Source organism: Quercus lobata, chromosome 3 (genome assembly GCF_001633185.2).
Source record: "Quercus lobata isolate SW786 chromosome 3, ValleyOak3.0 Primary Assembly, whole genome shotgun sequence".
In the NCBI taxonomy this organism is placed as follows: Eukaryota; Viridiplantae; Streptophyta; class Magnoliopsida; order Fagales; family Fagaceae; genus Quercus; species Quercus lobata.
Window position 1 is genome coordinate 18905523 of NC_044906.1, and position 17742 is coordinate 18923264.

General features: G+C 34.6%; 2 protein-coding genes across 4 annotated transcripts; one reads left to right on the forward strand and one right to left on the reverse strand.

Moving 5' to 3' along the window:
- Window positions 1–1083: 1083 nt before the first annotated feature.
- On the reverse strand, window positions 1084–17110 carry LOC115981520 (pre-mRNA-splicing factor 38). 3 transcript variants are annotated; one of them, XM_031103718.1, is made up of 7 exons: window positions 16744–17103; window positions 15307–15428; window positions 15071–15161; window positions 14794–14920; window positions 14192–14265; window positions 12228–12669; window positions 1084–1448 (listed from the first exon to the last, which is right to left on the reverse strand). In XM_031103718.1, the coding sequence occupies exons 1-7, from the start codon at window positions 17031–17033 to the stop codon at window positions 1395–1397; spliced, it is 1200 nt and encodes a 399-aa protein (XP_030959578.1). In that variant the 5' UTR covers window positions 17034–17103; the 3' UTR covers window positions 1084–1394. The 3 variants fall into 3 exon arrangements, with proteins under 3 accessions (XP_030959578.1, XP_030959579.1, XP_030959577.1); XM_031103719.1 differs by lacking the exon at window positions 1084–1448 and having other exon boundaries at window positions 11872–12669; window positions 14192–14262; window positions 16744–17110; XM_031103717.1 differs by lacking the exon at window positions 1084–1448 and having other exon boundaries at window positions 11872–12669; window positions 16744–17100.
- Window positions 10280–11358, forward strand: LOC115981521. The gene has a single exon (XM_031103720.1). The coding sequence runs from the start codon at window positions 10297–10299 to the stop codon at window positions 11203–11205; it is 909 nt and encodes a 302-aa protein (XP_030959580.1). The 5' UTR covers window positions 10280–10296; the 3' UTR covers window positions 11206–11358.
- Window positions 17111–17742: the final 632 nt, after the last annotated feature.

Genomic DNA, 17742 nt, shown 5'->3' on the forward strand with positions numbered 1-17742 from the left:
TCAGCCAACTATTACAATCCAAAATTTGTCTTAAACATTCACTAAATTATAAATTTTTCAAAAAGGCGAGTAAGCTAGGTAGCATCCAACTTTCATAATACAAAAACTTCCATAAACATATAGAGCTACTAAATGTCTAGATCATACGGAAACCACCCCATATCTTGGAGTCAAAACTCTCCTCCAAGAAAATTTTTGGGACTAAATACATGTATTTCTGCATGGGAAAGATTTGCTCTACATCCTTTCCATTTCACCCGCTTGTTCAACCTTGAACCCACGCTTATGTTCTGATGCTTCATGTAAACTATGGAATGAAGTTTAGATTGGCTATCCCAATCAGGCTAACAATCATGATGGATAACATGTCTGATGTAGCTATCTATGGTCCTTGGTGAGGATTATAGGGGAAGTTCCTAGTTCTTTGGTTAGGAGCTGAAAGTTCATTTCGTTTCATCTTTGTTTATGCCAGGATTAGCAAATTTTAGCTGAGTCCAAGTATGTAATTTATTTGAAGTATGTTCAATGGTAATGTTTTCACAAAAAATCTCATGTCGTAGCTTCCCTACTCTTTTTTCTTCTGCTGTTCTTAAAATTATGTGGTAGATCTTCTAACCGGTTCCTCAAAAATAAGAAATATGGCAGATCAGTTGGCAATCACTGGTATTCTCTATTCTGGATAAATTCCATTGAAAGTATTGGTCCAATATTTATACAGATTTTCTTTTGAAATTAAATTTATACTGGATTTAACAAGAATTAGAGGGACTATTTTTTTTTTTTTTTTTTTTTTCCCTATGAGGCTATGATCTTGATTTTACATTGTTTTTTTTTTCCTGTTTTGCACATCATTTGAGGAGCTATGTTTCACACATTCCAAACCCACCATAAGCCAGACCTCAGCCTTCACCTTTGCAATGAACCCAAGTTCTGTTTCTCACCAAAGACTTGTTTAAATAGAGATAGTATAAACTTCTATACAATGCTGCAAAATCCCTTTATCCCTCTAAATAACAGGATTTTATAATTTAGCAAGTGTTTCTCATAATCAAGTTGAAGCCCACAATCTTTCTCAAAAAAAGAAAAAAAAATGTTGAAGCCCACAATGAGTATGCAGTTCTCATCAGCATTAATAGAATATTTTGACTACAGTAAAAGCAGAAGCCAAACATAAAAGAATGCTGGCAAAACTGGTTTGATTCTCAAAGTGATGGAAAAAACATAAACAATGGGGCATAAATATGAAAGATCTGTACTTGGCATCCATTTGCCACTTACTAGAACATACATTCAATACTGGCAATCCCAGCTGCTACAAGTAACGGCCAACAAACTTTATATATCCATCCATACTAACAGAAAATGATCACTTTGGCACACTACGCTACTAGCATCTATTTCAACGGTTTCAACCCAAGGGATGCACGCAGCCTATTAGCTTCAGCAATCTCAGGGTCTGGGTGGTCGGTCCCATCCTCTTTCTTCCTATCCCTGCTCCTACTTCGGCTTCTTGAGTGACTCCTCCTCCTGCCACGGTCCCTGTCTCGCCTCTCCCCCTCCCTACCATGCAATTAGATAATATGAAGAGCACAAACCCAACCTTGCTCACTTAGATAATTTAAGGTTCTGTGGGTTCGTCCCCCTTATGCTCTTCGCCGCTGGGTCCGTACGGTTCGCCATTCCTATTGGCCTCGCGAAAGCTCTCAAACCATTTAGGGGAGGAGGGGAAAACGGTGCGTTTTGGGCAATGTGTTCGAAAATGGAAGTGGTTTTGGGCTTTGTAGGAGAAGAGCAAAAGCCTAACTGGGCTTTATGAATGATTATATGCTCAAATACACTTGTAGGAATGAAGCCCAAGCCCAACTGTCAATAAACAAATGCTCCCTTTTTTATTAAATATAATATAGAAATTCTAATATAGCCTAATTTAAATGTATATGTGTATGAAACCCCCTTTTAGAAACTTGAACCCGACCTTTATCCCTCACTCTACAAGAATTTTTTACTTATGTAGTGACCATCACCCTAAGGGTTCGTGGTTTTCTAGGAAGTAATTGTTCTTGTGGAAGCAATTGTAATGTTCTTTTTTTAAATGCTCACTTCTAATCATTGTTTTGTTTTTTTTTTTTTTTTAGGAAGCAATTTCTCATCATTGTTTATACATTGCATTTATTTAGCACTTGAAACTCTCATCGTATATAAATATGGATGTAAATTAGTTTAATTATATAGATGTAAATAATTTTTTAAGAGAAATTCTATAATTGTTTATCCTCATGTTTTCTCTCGAGTTTCTTAAGTGGTCTAAATATATAAATTATTGGGAAAAGTTATAACACGTATTATGAATTTGTGAAATTCTCTAATTTAGGTGCAGGACAATAGCTTTCAAAATTTCAACTGAAGTTGTGTATAAACTAAAATTTTAAGCTAATAACTATATTATGATATTCTCCAATTTAAGTGCATGGCAATAGCCTTCAACGTAGATGATATAGCACTATAATTTTGTGATTACATGAACATGTGGGCATGTGTTATCTTGTGCATGAAGTATAGAGTTTCTCATATATATGCCATTTAACATGTATGTATTTATGCATATTCTTACGTCCAAAAAGGAAACAACTAATCTAATGCATTTTATTTTGTTTTGTTGTGTGTATCTTGTAGGGTTTGGGTTTAAGTCTCTAAAGACTTACGGTTCTGGACTCTTTAGTATGAGAATAAAGATTTCCAGTAGGGATTTTGCCACAGTCATAACAACCTTATATGTAAAAAATTTATTTTTGTTGAACATTTCTCTCTTTGCACTCCTAATTTTGCTCAAATATGGTTGTATACATGACCTAATTAAGTACTAATATGATATTCATGGATCTATGGCAGTTAAAATCAAAAACAGGTAGCCATGATGAGCTTGATTTTGAGTTTTTGGGTAGCAAGAAGCCACCTTATTTGTTACACACAAATGTGTTCGCAAGTGATAAAGGTGGTAGGGAGCAAAGAATTCATCTTTGGTTTAATCCGACTAGGGACTTCCATAATTACCATATTCTTTGGAAAACATATCAAGTAGTGTAAGGATAATCTTTTCTCTCTCTAATTCCTTTTTTTTTATTATTATGAAACATTACAATTTAAATCATATAGTTTAGGAGTGTAACAAATTAAACTCTATAGTATTAAAAGAAAGAAATTAACCATGATATTTTAGAAAGTAACCAATTAAAACCATGAGATTTCAAAAAAGTAACAAATTGAATTTCAATCCATTGAAGTGGAATGGCATTTTATTTGGGGTTTAATATGGGATGACGGTTTAATTTGTTATTTTTAAAAAAAATTTGAGTTTAATATTTTATGTTTGAAACTATAGGGTTTAATTATATACCTTATTTTTGAAACAATGTTTATAATTTGTTACTCTTAAATTATACATTTAAGAAAAAAAAAACAGGGAAGGTATTTAATTATATTATTTTGTACTTTTCTAACAAATGGATATATATATATATATATATATATATTTATATATATAGGTTTTTCGTGGATGGTACCCCCATAAGAGTATATAAGAACAACACAAACATTGGACTGAATTTCCCAGTGAATCCTATGCAAATAGAGGCAACCATATGGGATGCACCATAGGCATCACATGGAAAACCTGTACATTGGAGTCTCAAGGACCTTTCCAAGCTCACTATCAAGGATTTGGAATAGATGCCTTCTCGACCCAGATCACCAATGCTCCAGAATGTGCTCCTTCAAACTTTTGATGGAACAAGGACAAGTATTGGAAACTGGACCCTCATCAGCAAAGAGCCTATGAAAATGTGAGAAAGAAGTACATGATTTATGACTATTGTTCTCTAGATACCCTAAAATTCCCCGAGTGCCCAAGCAACAATTAACGAATAGAGTTAGATACCTTGAAAACCCTAAATTTCTATTATAAATGTAACTAGCTAGGGGAAGTTATACATTCTCATCCAAAACTATTAAGGTTATTAATTTGTAATATCCTCTTTAAAATTTAAATTTGAGCAAACAAATTACATGATTAGTTGCACTTTCTCTACGTTAAATTTTCCCTTATTTTATTGGTCATGTTTAACATTCTACATACTTATTATTTACTCTAAAATATATAAAAGAAATATAAGCACATAATCATATGAATGAAATGATATATAATGAAATAAGAATGTGAGCTTTAAGGATAAGTGGGGGACGTTGCAAACTATAATCACATCATTTAGAGGTTAATTATTTAAATTTAAAGTGTAGAGGGCGATTGCAAGTTTGCAACACATCTCATGGTGTTAGAACCCATTTCCTTCTTTGTATACTTGCCTCTGTACCATGTAAAAATTATAAATAGATACAATGGCCATCAATTCCTCACTCTCCCTCACTTCTGTAGCCCGGTTTCTTCTTCTTCTTCCCAAAGCATGCCTTTTGCCTTCCCTACCTTCAACAGCTCTCACCTTGTACCTATCGCATCCCTAACTCTGTCAATACCCACAACAAGGGGGAAAAAAAAACACTATTTTGCAACAAAGCTCAACAAAGAGACATTATAGTAGCAATAAATATAAATATGTGCGTATATTACTTTTTTTTGCAATAGGACTTAAAAATACTAATATTGTATCAATATTTTATTTGTTACAATAACTTGCAATAACCTTGTTGCAATAGACTAATCCCCTCCCGCATTTTATTTTCGCCAATTTTTCACCACCCGCTATTACAAAAATAACCCTTTCCTTTCTATCTCACACACTTTGCCTGTTTCTCTTTCCTATTCTCTTAATCCACTGTTTTATTTCACAAAATCAAAATGTTGAGGGTGTGGAGCCTAATGGCATTGTAATAAATTATAGCAATAATATTTTTGTTGCAATAAAGTATTTTTAATAATAATAAAATTATTTTATTGCAACAAAATGCTATTGCAACGAAAATTTTGTTGCAATAGCCTATTAACACAGAGTTTATTGCAATAATGTGTAACAAAATATTTTTGTTATGATAAGGTTTTATTGCAACAATTTCGAGTTTATTGCAACAAAACAATTTGTTGCAATAGAGTTTTTTTCTTGTAATGACCATTTGTGCCCTCTGATCTTTCCCAAAAGAAGGAGATCATAATCCTGAATTTTGATCATATGGTTCGCCCTTTTGATCATATGGTTCGCCCTTGAATAAACAAACCCCTATGTTCAATAATTTTATCTCATTCCTTCTGATATAGAATTTAGGATCACTCCTAACCAACTCATTCATACAGTTTGACTGAAACAGCTCACAGTTTACCAACGATTTTCCAATCATACCCAAATCTGCCCCAGCCATGGAGAAATTAGCCTCTAGAGATGCAATAGTTTCAACAAATGAACAATCATACCCAAATCATCTTTGTAAGATTGAACATCTGATTTGACCTCTATGGACAAATCAGAAAGTTCAATATCTCCCATACTCCTATTTACCTTTTTGGCCATATTTGCGGTATTCATTAGGGCAATGACAAAGAGTTGTTCTCTACTGTTTACTGGCTTTGCCACTGTGCCAGTAAACAATGCACCGCACTTAGAGATAAATTTCAGAAATTGAGGCTTGGCATAGATTTCTTCCACATAACAACTAGTATGCCAGTACACGAGGTCGATAGTCACCACCGGAAGCTCAGTTGCCATTTTTGGCATATGTGAAAACCAAAGAAAATAGAATGTACTGGCCAAGAGACAGAGACTGATTAGCCCGATTAACATTTTTCGAATCTTGAACAAATCAATAAGAACATGAGTATGGGTTCTGGCCATTTTGAGAGAAGAGTAGCTAGAGTCTATTATAGGGTTTGTAGTAAGGGTAACTATGGTGGAAGAGAAGAGTAGAGGTAGTAGCTAAAGTGTGGTATAGAGTTTGTAATAAGGTTAGTCGATGGTGGGAGAGAAGAGAAGAAGAAGTAGATAAAGTCTAGTATAGGGTTTGTAATAAAGGTAGTGGGAATAAGAAGTGACAATTGCTTTTATCTGCCCCAACCACAGAGAAATTAGCTCCTAGAGATGCAATAGTTTCAACAAGTAGGTGTACAATCACACCCAAATCATCTTTGCAAGATTGAACATCTGATTTGACCTCTATGGACAAATCAAAAAGTTCAATATCTCCAAGACTCCTATTTACCTTTTTGGTCATATTTGAGGTATTCTTTAGGGCAATGACAAAGAGTTGATCTCTACTGTTTACTGGTTTTGCCATTGTGCCAATAAACAACGCACCGTACTTGGAGATAAACTTCAGAAACTGAGGCTTGGCACAGATTTCTTCCATATAACAACCAGCATGCCAGTACTCGGTGTTAGTAGTCACCACCGGAAGCTCAATTGCCATTTTTGGCATATGTGAAAACCACAAAAAATAGAATGCATCGGCCAAGAGACAGAGACTGATTAGCCCAATTAACATTTTTCGAATCTTGAACAAATCGATAAGAACATGAGTATGGGTTTTGGCCATTTTGAGAGAAGAGTAGCTAGAGTCTAGAATAGGGTTTGTAGTAAGGGTAACGATGGTGGGAGAGAAGAGTAGAGGTAGTAGCTAAAGTGTGGTATAGAGTTTGTAATAAGGGTTGTCGGTGGTAGGAGAGAAGAGTAGAAGTAGTAGCTAAAGTCTGGTATAGGGTTTGTAATATGGGTAGCGGGTGGTGGCAAAGAAGAGTAGAAATAGTTGCTAAAGTTTGGTTTAGAGTTTGCAATAAGGGTAGTAGGAATAAGAAGTGACAGTTGCTTTATTGAAGGGTGAAAAATAAAAGGAAATGGAATAGTTTCTTATTTTGCTTTAAAATATCTAGTTGTCTTAGTGTGCGTTTGGCTAGGGATGAAAAATGAAAATTATTTCACTATTTAGCTTATTTTTGTTACATTCATGGCCCTACTGTACTATTTTAACCAACTTTTATCTTTATTTATAATACCTTTAGTAATAATTTTTCACTTTTAGCAAAATAAGTGGTATCCAAAATGAAGTTGCGTCCCACTGAAGTTGCGTCCCATGAGGACTATATAATTTCTCCACACAAAGATGACTCATGAATACCATATACTTTATCTATTAGATATAGCGTGTTCTCATCTATACATGCATTTATAAAATAAGGAGCCATTAGAAATTGGATATATTAATTAATAGCATCCCAAAAAAAAAAAAAAAAAAAAACCAAGATAATAGAAAGAAGTAACATTATTTAATCAAAGACCTAAAATCATAAATCATTTGAGACAATAGTCATGTAATTAAATTACTAAAAAAATTAAGTGTTTCATTCACTTCAAATTATACATTCATTTCAATAAAATACACATTCATCTTCACAAAATACACTTTTAAGGTGTTTCATAATATAGTACAAAAAGCATTTGTGTATTCATCAAATCCACAAGCAAGGTATTTAAAACATAAAAATAGTGTTGTTGAACTTACTAAAAATGGTAGAGCGCAAGGTAGATAAATTTTTCTTAATTCAATATAATAGTTCATGGATAACGATGGTTTGCCGGATTTCAACAACAAATTGAAGTTTATGTGATAAGGAGATTATTGCAAGTTTGTCGTAAGTTTCAAACTTGATATACATAGTGAACGTAGTCTGTGTTTTTGTTGGAGTGCGTTTAATTGCCTTTGAAATGGTTTTAACATCCCTAGTGCCATCCTTAGCCACCATTATATTTGATATCACCTTGCTTCTCTTGAACTCATCTAGAAATTAATGAATCAACCAAGTTTTGGTTGAGTCATCAACTTCATGTCTAACTTCATCAACTACACACTCTTGGTGCGATGGTCACTCCATAAGTATGAATGCTTGTGAGGTGTAAGAGGCAAGAGTCGGGGTTCAAGTCTCAATGAGGGAGCTTTCATACAGATATACACTTAGATTAAGCTAAAATAGAATTTTTATCTTGTGTGTATATATATATATATATATATAAAGAATTAATGAGAAGAGCAATAAATAGATCCTTACTCCTTTAATAATTTTAGTTTATCTTGTCTGGTGTAGAAATTAGGATTGCTCCTTATCAACCCATTCATACAATTTGATTGAAATAACTCAGAGTTCACCATTGATTTCTCAAACATAGCCAAATTTAACCCAGTCATAGACAAATTAGCCTCCAGTAATGCAATAGCTTCATCAAGGAAATGTACAAACATACCAACATCATCCTTGCAAGACTTGAATATTTGATTTGACCTCCATGGACAGATCAGAAAGGTTAACATCTCAGAGACGTTTATCTATGTTTTTGGTTGTACTAGTGCTGTTGTTTATGGCAACAACAAAAAGTTGTTTCTTACTATCTACCGACTTGGTTAAATAGTGCACTGCACTCATAAATGAAGTCCATAAACTATGGGTTGTAGCAGATCTCATCTTCGTACCATGGAGCAAGCTAGTACTAGGTCTCAATAGTCATGGTCGGAGCTTCAGTTGCCTTTTTTGACACACCTGACAAGGAAGTAAAAGGAATCTGCTAAGAGACCAAAACAGATTAGGACGATAAACATATTACGAATAATGCAAAATCCGGCAAAAATTTTAGTAGAGGTTTTCAACATTTTGGGAGAACAATAGAGGAGATAGTAGCTAATGTCTAAAGGTTATGGATTTGTAAAAAGGTAGTGAGTGGTGGGAGTGGGAATAATAGAAGTAATAGCTTGCTTTATAGAATAAAAAAAAGAAACAAAACGATTTTTTTTATTACGAGATCATTCTAAATGTACAAGTATAGGAATATAGGCCATAATTGAATTGGAAAGCGGTTTTTATATAATTAGTAAACTTTAAAGACTGGTTGGAACATAGTATAGGTAACTATACTAGTGACAAAGTGGAAGATAGACAACCTAGAACCATTCCAGGATTAAAGGGGTTGGCAAAAACATCCAGAGACGACTTTGAGATTTCTTATTCGATAACAAGAAATTTTATTAGTTTTTTTTTTTAGAAACAAAATTTTATTTTTTTTTTTTTGAGAAAAAGAAACAAAATTTTACTAATTGAACTAGTTGAAACCCACAGAATTAAAGTAATGTTAGTAATAAACCAATGTAAAAATCAATAAAAATATATCAATTTACTTATTATAAAAAAGTAGTGTATTTATAGTATTACTCACCTAATTAACAACCACTATCAGGTTGACGCTAAAATCATGCCTCCTCACAAACAAGTTTCTTATCTCAAAATATGAAATTATATTTGAAAATGCATATATATATATATATATATATATATATATATATTTTTTTTTTTTTGATCTTACAAAATGTCATTTACTACCCCTTCATACCAAATTCATTTACATATGTAAATTTGCTTACACCTATGTTTAAATTCATACTTTTTTCGATTCTAAAAAAAAAAAATCATATTTTTATTTTGGTATGAACTATGAACATTAATCCATAATTTGTCACATAACAAAAATGTAAAAGTTGAACCTTAAATGATCAGTTAACCTATGGACACATGGTAGATTATACTAGGGGCCTTCAGGTTTATGCCATATCCCAAAATAATGAATCCACAACCTGGATGCTTTGTGGGGTTAGTAGACTTCTTTTGTTAAATATATAAACACAAGTAAACAACAACAACAACAATAATAATAATAATTGTTCTTTTAATTTTTGTAATTAAATAAATTACAAAAAATGGACTGTAGAAGTGACCACTGGCCAGTATGAATTGGGACCTAGTGATCAAAGACAAAATATAACTATGTGATTGTGGAGTCCCAAATATATGCTTAAAATAAATTGTCAAATTGTCTTCTATAAACTTATAAATACAACTCTTTTCACAAAATATATATTTAAAATCATTGAGACGATAAGTTTTCAACGAATATAAACAAAAAGGGGTGCCACTGATTAGCAAATGTGAAAATTGTTAACTTTTTATTATTAACTTATGGTAAAACTGGCAATCAACTCGAGGATTTTGGTAACCAACTTTTTCCGGTGACTAAACAAAAGAGAGAGGTCTAACTCATAATCAAATCAAATTTTAAACCCCCTAAACAAATCAATTTTGAGGGAATTGCAAGCGAGTAAAATGGAAAAGCAACCGTGAGGCGTGTAAAATGAATCCCACAAAATAAGGAACCCCTCTACCCACTTCTCACGCTTTCTTACTCCACTTCTCATGAAAGCTGTTTCTTATTGGAGTGCAATCTGCAAAGCCCATTTCCTCCCTTATTTTCGAGGTCACTAACAATGGCAGCTTCTTTGCACACAAAGAAAATTAAAGAAGCAAGCCCTATCATTTGTAGAACTCTCACTACAACAACAAGAAGGAAAGCTACTATGTCATCAAACCTTTCAATATCATACTTCAAACCGAAGATAAGGATCAAAGTTCCCAAGTTGATAGCCAAAATCATGCAAAAAAGGTGTCGTCAGTGCATAGATGATCACAGCAAGAACAAGAAGAAATGGGCTAAACAAGTTGGCTCAGTCTTCTCGGGTGTCATGCGTAAAAGGAAATCAGTAGATGCATGCTCTTCCAATGACAGAAATGAAGAACTTTACAGAAAAACAGCTATGAACAAGGTGGGATCAGAGACACTGAAGTCTGAAAAAGATACCACTGAAGGAATGCAGAAGCGGAATGGTAAGGTAAAAAGCTCAATTCAGCCAAGAGTGGCCAATAAACTACCCACGAAAAAGTTTTTGTCTTTCACTAGTTTTTTTAATAGGAAGAATAGAAAGAATTTCATCAAAGGCAATATCAACAAGGAAAATGATAGCTGTAGCATCTGTGATGGGTGTAGTACACCTAATTTTAGAACAGTTGGTGGTGTTACCACAAGTTTCAGACTGATTGGAAAGCAGGGAAGTTCAGGCCACTTGATTAGAGTTAGATCAAAAATACTTACCACTCGGAAAAAGTTGAGGGTGGCAAGGTCCTTGAGAAAGAAAATGAACAAGCAATTCGAACGAGGTTCAGAAGAAGAAAATGATGGCAAAGATAAAGAAGAGAAGGGAGAGTTGGAACTATGCAAGAAGAGGATTCTAATGGGAGAGAAGTGCAGACCTCTTGGTTTTTCTGGCACCCTTCAGTATGATAAAGATGGCATTTTGTTACCAGAGGTCCTTGGTGAGGATTATAGGGGAAGTTCCTAGTTCTTTGGTTAGGAACTGAAAGTTCATTTCATTTAATCTTTGTTTATGCCAGGATTAGCAAAGTTTAGCTGAGTCCAAGTAGGTAATATATTTGAAGAATGTTCAATGGTTATGTTTTCACAAAAAAAAAAAAATCATGTCGTAGCTTTCCTACTGTTTTTTCTTCTGCTGTTCTTAGAATTATGTGATAGATCTTCTAACCGATTCCTCAAATATAAGAATTATGGTAGATCAGTTGGCAATCACTGGTATTCTCTATTCTGGATAAATTCCATTTAAAGTATTGGTCCAATATTTATACAGATTTTCTTTTGAAATTAAATTTATACTGGATTTAACAAGAATTAGAGGGACTTTTTCTTTTTTTTTCCTATGAGGCCATGATCATGATTTTACATTGTTTTCTTTCCTGTTTTACACATCATTTGAGGGGCTATGTTTCATACATTCCAAACCCACCATAAGCCAGACCACAGCCTTCACCTTTGCAATGAACCCAAGTTCTGTTTCTCACCAAAGACTTGTTTAAATAGAGAGAGTATAAACTTCTATACAATGCTGCAAAATCCCTTTATCCCTCTAAATAACAGGATTTTAGAATTTAATATGTGTTTCTCATAATCAAGTTGAAGCCCACAATCCTTCTCAAAAAAAGAAAAAAAGATGTTGAAGCCCACAATGAGTATGCAGTTCTCATCAGCATTAATAGAATATTTTGACTACAGTTAAAGCAGAAGCCAAACATAAAAGAATGCTGGCAAAACTGGTTTGATTCTCAAAGTGATGGAAAAAACATAAACAATGGGGCATAAATATGAAAGATCTGTACTTGGCATCCATTGCCACTTACTAGAACATACATTCAATACTGGCAATCCCAGCGCTTGCTACAAGTAACGGCCCACAAACTTTATATATCCATCCATATTAACAGAAAATGATCACTTGGCACACTACGCTACTAGCATCTATTTCAAAGGTTTCAACCCAAGGGATGCACGCAGCCTATTAGCTTCAGCAATCTCAGGGTCTGGGTGGTCTGTTCCATCCTCTTTCTTCTCCTTTCTCTCTTTCTTCTTCTTAGGCTCTTCCCGAGTGCCATTTTCCTCAGCTCCATCCCGTCTTCTGGGACTGGTGCTGCTGCGTGCATGTCTCTTCCGGTGCTCCCCACCCTCACGATCCTTCCGATCCCTACTCCTACTTCGGCTTCTTGAGTGACTCCTCCTCCTGCCACGGTCCCTGTCTCGCCTCTCCCGCTCCCTACCTTCCCACTCTCTATCTCGCTCCCGATCACGACCATAATCCTTTTCATCTCGCAAGCGGTAACGGTCTCGGTCCCTATCCCTGTCCCTGTCCCTGTCCCTATCCCTGTCTCTGTCCCTCTCTCTATCCCTATCCCTATCTCGTCCACGTCCACGTTCCCTATCATAATCTCTGTCATAGTCTCTATCATAGTCTCGTTCCCTGCGAAACAGGAATAACAAAATGACCAAGTTCAAAAACTTATAACATCTTTTAAGGATTGAAGACATGGTAAACTTCATCAGTTACAAATATAGGAAGTGCAATGAAATCGTCTCACACACTAATAGAAGAAAATTGATGACCCATGAAAACACACCTATACTGTGAATCCATCATAATTCTCTCTGGACAATAACAGAACAAAGAAAACTGGCAGATTCAAAATACCTTGCTACAGGAAGCCGTTTAACCACTATAGTAGCTTCAATTATCACGCAATTGGAAAAAAGGTGAAAGGGTCAATAAGCAAACTATTTAAAGGTGGGTGTGTGCCTGCCTCTGTTATCATATGTTCTTGCATGACAGCTTCCTTGACACACTATGATATAAGCTTCTACATCACACATTAACAGACTCTGTCCAAATATGCTCAATTACGTATAAGCTAAGAATTTATATAAAATAAATAAATAGGTAAAAAGGAGGCCTATATCCAACCCTATTGATTAAGAAAATGGCCTATATCCAACCCTATTGATTAAGAAAATGGCTTACCCATCCCCACCCCCCTTTCTCAAAACCAAAAAATAGGACACCATTTCACCTTAGTTGGATTTATAGCAACAAATACTGTGGAGTAGTTACCTAATTGTGAAAGAAATTAAAAGCAGCGCAGAACTTTGCACTACTCTCCAAAAAAAAGAGCCGTAAAGCAATTGTAAATAAAATAGATTTTATTCCAATTCTAAATGAGAAAGTACAAAGAAGACCATATCACATTCGCTCTTAAATAGTAATGTACGATCCATCATACTTCTCACTGCACACTGTCAGTGCAGAGAAACCTGGCAGGATCATGAAATATTATTATAGGAAGCACTGTTACGCCACTAAACGGCTTTAAATGCCATAGTGGAAACATAAGGCCTGAATGACACAGGCATTGACATAGATGCATACATTTGGGCAACAGCTTCCAGTAATTTGAGGGCTTATCATTACTAAGGCAGCTGTGGAATTGGATAACATACAAAATGGTTGATTGGAAAAAGACCAAAGCATGTCAAATTGTGATATGCAGATCACTTTCACATGTTATGTAGGAACTCTTGTATGTATAAGATGTAACTTAATTTAACTAAGAACCACGTCAAGTGGTATGTGTGAAACCAACCATGCAATTAGATAATATGAAGAGCACAAACCCAACCTTGCTCACTTAGACCAATCACAAACAGACATAAGCTAGAAATATGCTTATAAATGAGAAATAGGACAACTTGACTGAAAAAAATAAAAATAAAATAAAAAAGGCGCTAGAACAAGATGAAAAATTAGGCTTCTCCGTTAGGGGAAAAAATAAACATTCTGTTAAAAGACATGGGTGTCTATCTCAACAACATATCCATAGATAAAAGATGATTAAACAAGGACCTATAATAATAATAAAAAAAAAAAAATTAACATTCAATCAATATCGCACAAAATAAATCAGAAACCAGAAGTGTAAAAATAACTCTACCTGTATCTGTCACGGTCGCGTCTTCTGTCCCTATCTCTTTCCCTGGCAGGGCTTCGCCCACGGTAATAATCCTGCTAGAAGTTACACCAAAATATGAATCATAAGACTGGAAAGAAACATTACAAGCAAGATTTCTTTTCCATAATGTCAAGAAGTTTAGAGAAGGAATGAGAGAAACTAATAGTATGTATCCTTAGAGAGAGGTACTGATAGGACCTATCATCAGGAAGAGTAAAAACTAACAATACTCTCTTCTTAGGATGAAAAGTGGCGTAAAGGGAGACATTTTTGGCTTCTGTTGTTTGTTAGTCAAAAGAGGAGGGAGATATAGCGAACTGACTCTTTTTTATGTGTGAGATAGAAGGGAAATATATCGAAACACTTGTTCTTTATATGCAGTGACAAAATAATACATCACTAACCCCCTCATTTTTTTTCCCTCCTTCTCTCTCTCTCTCTATCTCTCTCTCTCTATCTCTCTCTCTCTCCATAATTTTTCTCCCATACAAGATATTACACTTATGTATCCTTCCATTTACTTTTCTTCCCTCCAAAACCTTTTATCAAAAACAGAAGTTAAACAGGAATGAAGAAATGCAAACCTTTTCATGAGCCTCATCTTCTAAACCATCAAGTTGATCATTCTCCTCCTTCTCCTCCTCCTCCTCAAAATCATCTTCCAAAACGCTTCGTCTAGGTTCCAATGAACCAAGTGTTTCAAGAGTCCATCTGTAGGCATACAGAAAATCATAAAGCACACATTTTCAAAGAGTATAATGAACACAAAATGAAGACATAAAATTACAGCAGGAATCCTATGAAAGGGATCAAATTCACAAATACATGTCAAGTAATCCTACTTTTAATTAAAAATATTACCTTTTCTTGATACGTGGCAATGCAATGTCACAGGAATAATCTTTTGTTAGAAGTTCATCAATAACCTCATCCACATGTGTCAAAGAGAACTCTGACACAATTAGAAGGCAAAACACAGGTAGGTTAGTGTATTCATGAAATTTATAAATGCATATGAAAATAATAGCAAATAGATGTCAAAAGCATCAATGAGAAAGAAATCATGGCAGATTCCAGAAATATGTTGAGGATCTTACTTCCTTCAGGTAATTTTTGTCTTAACTTCCTATAATCATTATACAGAGGCTCTAGGTACCGGTAGACATCGACATCAGTTCCTGTAAGACGCAAATAAAAAGCACCAAGTATCCGCACATATCTGCACAATGCAGCATTGAAAGATGTTAAAATCCAAGGGAAATAGCACTTCACAGGGACTTCTACAAAAATCAAAGTGAAACCAACATGCTAACACACACTGAAAATTAAAGTAACAATCGTATTAAAAATGTATGTGTATCTTATTCATTTTTTTTTTTTCCATATTTCCATTTCAGCATCCAAATGCTATTATAAACTCCATGAAAAAACATGAACCCCAATAACACAAAATTCTCTAATTGAGCTGGCCTTCTATCAAAGAATTTCTAAATCTAAGCAACACAAAGCAAGAATAATATTTCTTCGTCATTTATTTTATATATGTTCAGAAGCATGGAATTGGATGACATTGCATGGCCCACTCTACAAAAATATATAAATCAGGGCTGCCAATTTCCTAAGATTCCAAATTTCAATACCAAACCCTCAAAACATGGCATGAAGGACAAAATTCACTTAAATCAGCTTGTATTTCCCTTTTACTATTAATTCTGCAAAATTGACAAGTAACATTTTCAAAACATAATCAACTCAAACATCACCAAATTCCCTTATCGTTTCTTTTTAGTCTGAAATACAGCTTCCCTTTCATATTTTATGTTGTTGTTGTTTTTTTTGTTTTTTTTTTTATTTTTTATTTTTTTTTTTATTATTTTTTAAATCAACAGCAACCGCAAGAACCCCAGAATTCACTCTTTTTTTCCTTGCCCTCTACTTCCTTAGCAGCTATCCCTAAAACAGAAATTACTAAAAAAATCAAAAAGAAAACTTCGCCATCTATATATCCATATCTTTTTGCAACTCCAATATATTTACTTTTCCATCTTCTTCCTCCACTTTCTCATCAACCAAACAGAAGTTTCACAAAGCAAGAAAAAAAATTCAAACAAGATACAACTACATCCACCCCTACTTATGCGTGCACGAGAACGTATTTGTATATATTACACTTCATTCTCCATCAACTCTAATCACACTCACCTTATAACTCTAGTTTTTAGCTCAGTCCAAAATCAACACTCATACACCATCTATACATACAAATAACACCTCATTTTCCATCAAATCAATCAAAATATCCTTATAACTACAATTTTAGCTCACAATCCATTAATTTTTTACTAAAAGCAACAACTATAAGCACTACACGCACACATACACACATATAACACTTCATTTTCCATCAAAATCAATCACAATCCCCTCAAAAACCCTAATTTTATCTCTCAATCCATCAATTCCAAAAGCAATAACCATAACCAACGAGATAGAGAGTGTGTGTGAGAGAGAGAGAGAGAGAGAGAGAGGGGTACTTGTAATCGTCGTTTTTGATGAACTCGATGACGATCTCCTTCTCGGGCTGAATCTGGAGCATCTTCATGACGAGGCACATAAACGGCGTGGGCTTGCGGTTACCGCCGTGAGTACCGCCGAGGTGATCGAGCTCCATAGCCTTGTCGACCAGCGTCTCCGCCGTTAGACCGAAGCATTGCTCCTTCCAGTACGTGTTCTGGTAAATCTTCGACCTCAGGATCTTCTCCACCAGGTTCTGTGGGTTCGTCCCCCTGATGCTCTTCGCCGCTGGGTCCGTACGGTTCGCCATTCCTATTGGCCTCGCAAAAGCCAAAAGCTTTCAAACCCTAACACACACAGAGAGAGAGAGAGAGAGAGAGTTTTAACTTTTATCTGTTTAGGGGAGGAGGGGAAAAACGGTGCGTTTTGGGCAACGTGTTCGAAAATGGGAGTGGTGTTGGGCTTTGTAGGAGAAGAGCAAAAGCCCAATTGGGCTTTATGAATGGTTATATGCTCAAATGCACTTGTAGGAATGAAGCCCAAGCCCAACAGTAAATGAACAAATACTCACTTTTTTTTTTTTTTAATATAAGATAGAAATTCTAGTGTAGTTTAATCTAAGTGTATATGTGTGTGAAACTCATTCTTGAAGACTTGAACCCGGCTCTTACCCTTCACCCCATAAGAATTTTGTATCTATGTTCTATACAATAACTATCATACTAAGGGTGCACAGTATTTTAGGAGATAGTTGTTCTTGTAAAAGCAATTTATAATGTTCTTTTAAATGCTCACTTCTAATCATTGTTTTGTTTTGTTTTTTTAGGAAGCAATTTCTCATCATTGTTACTAGAACGGTTAGAGTTTATACATTGCATTTATTTAATACTTGAAACTCTCATCTTATATAAATATGGATGTAAATTAGTTTAATTATATAGATGTAAATAATTTTTTAAGAGAATTGCTATAATTTTTTATCCTCATGTTATTAGAAAGGTTAGAGTTTATACATTGCA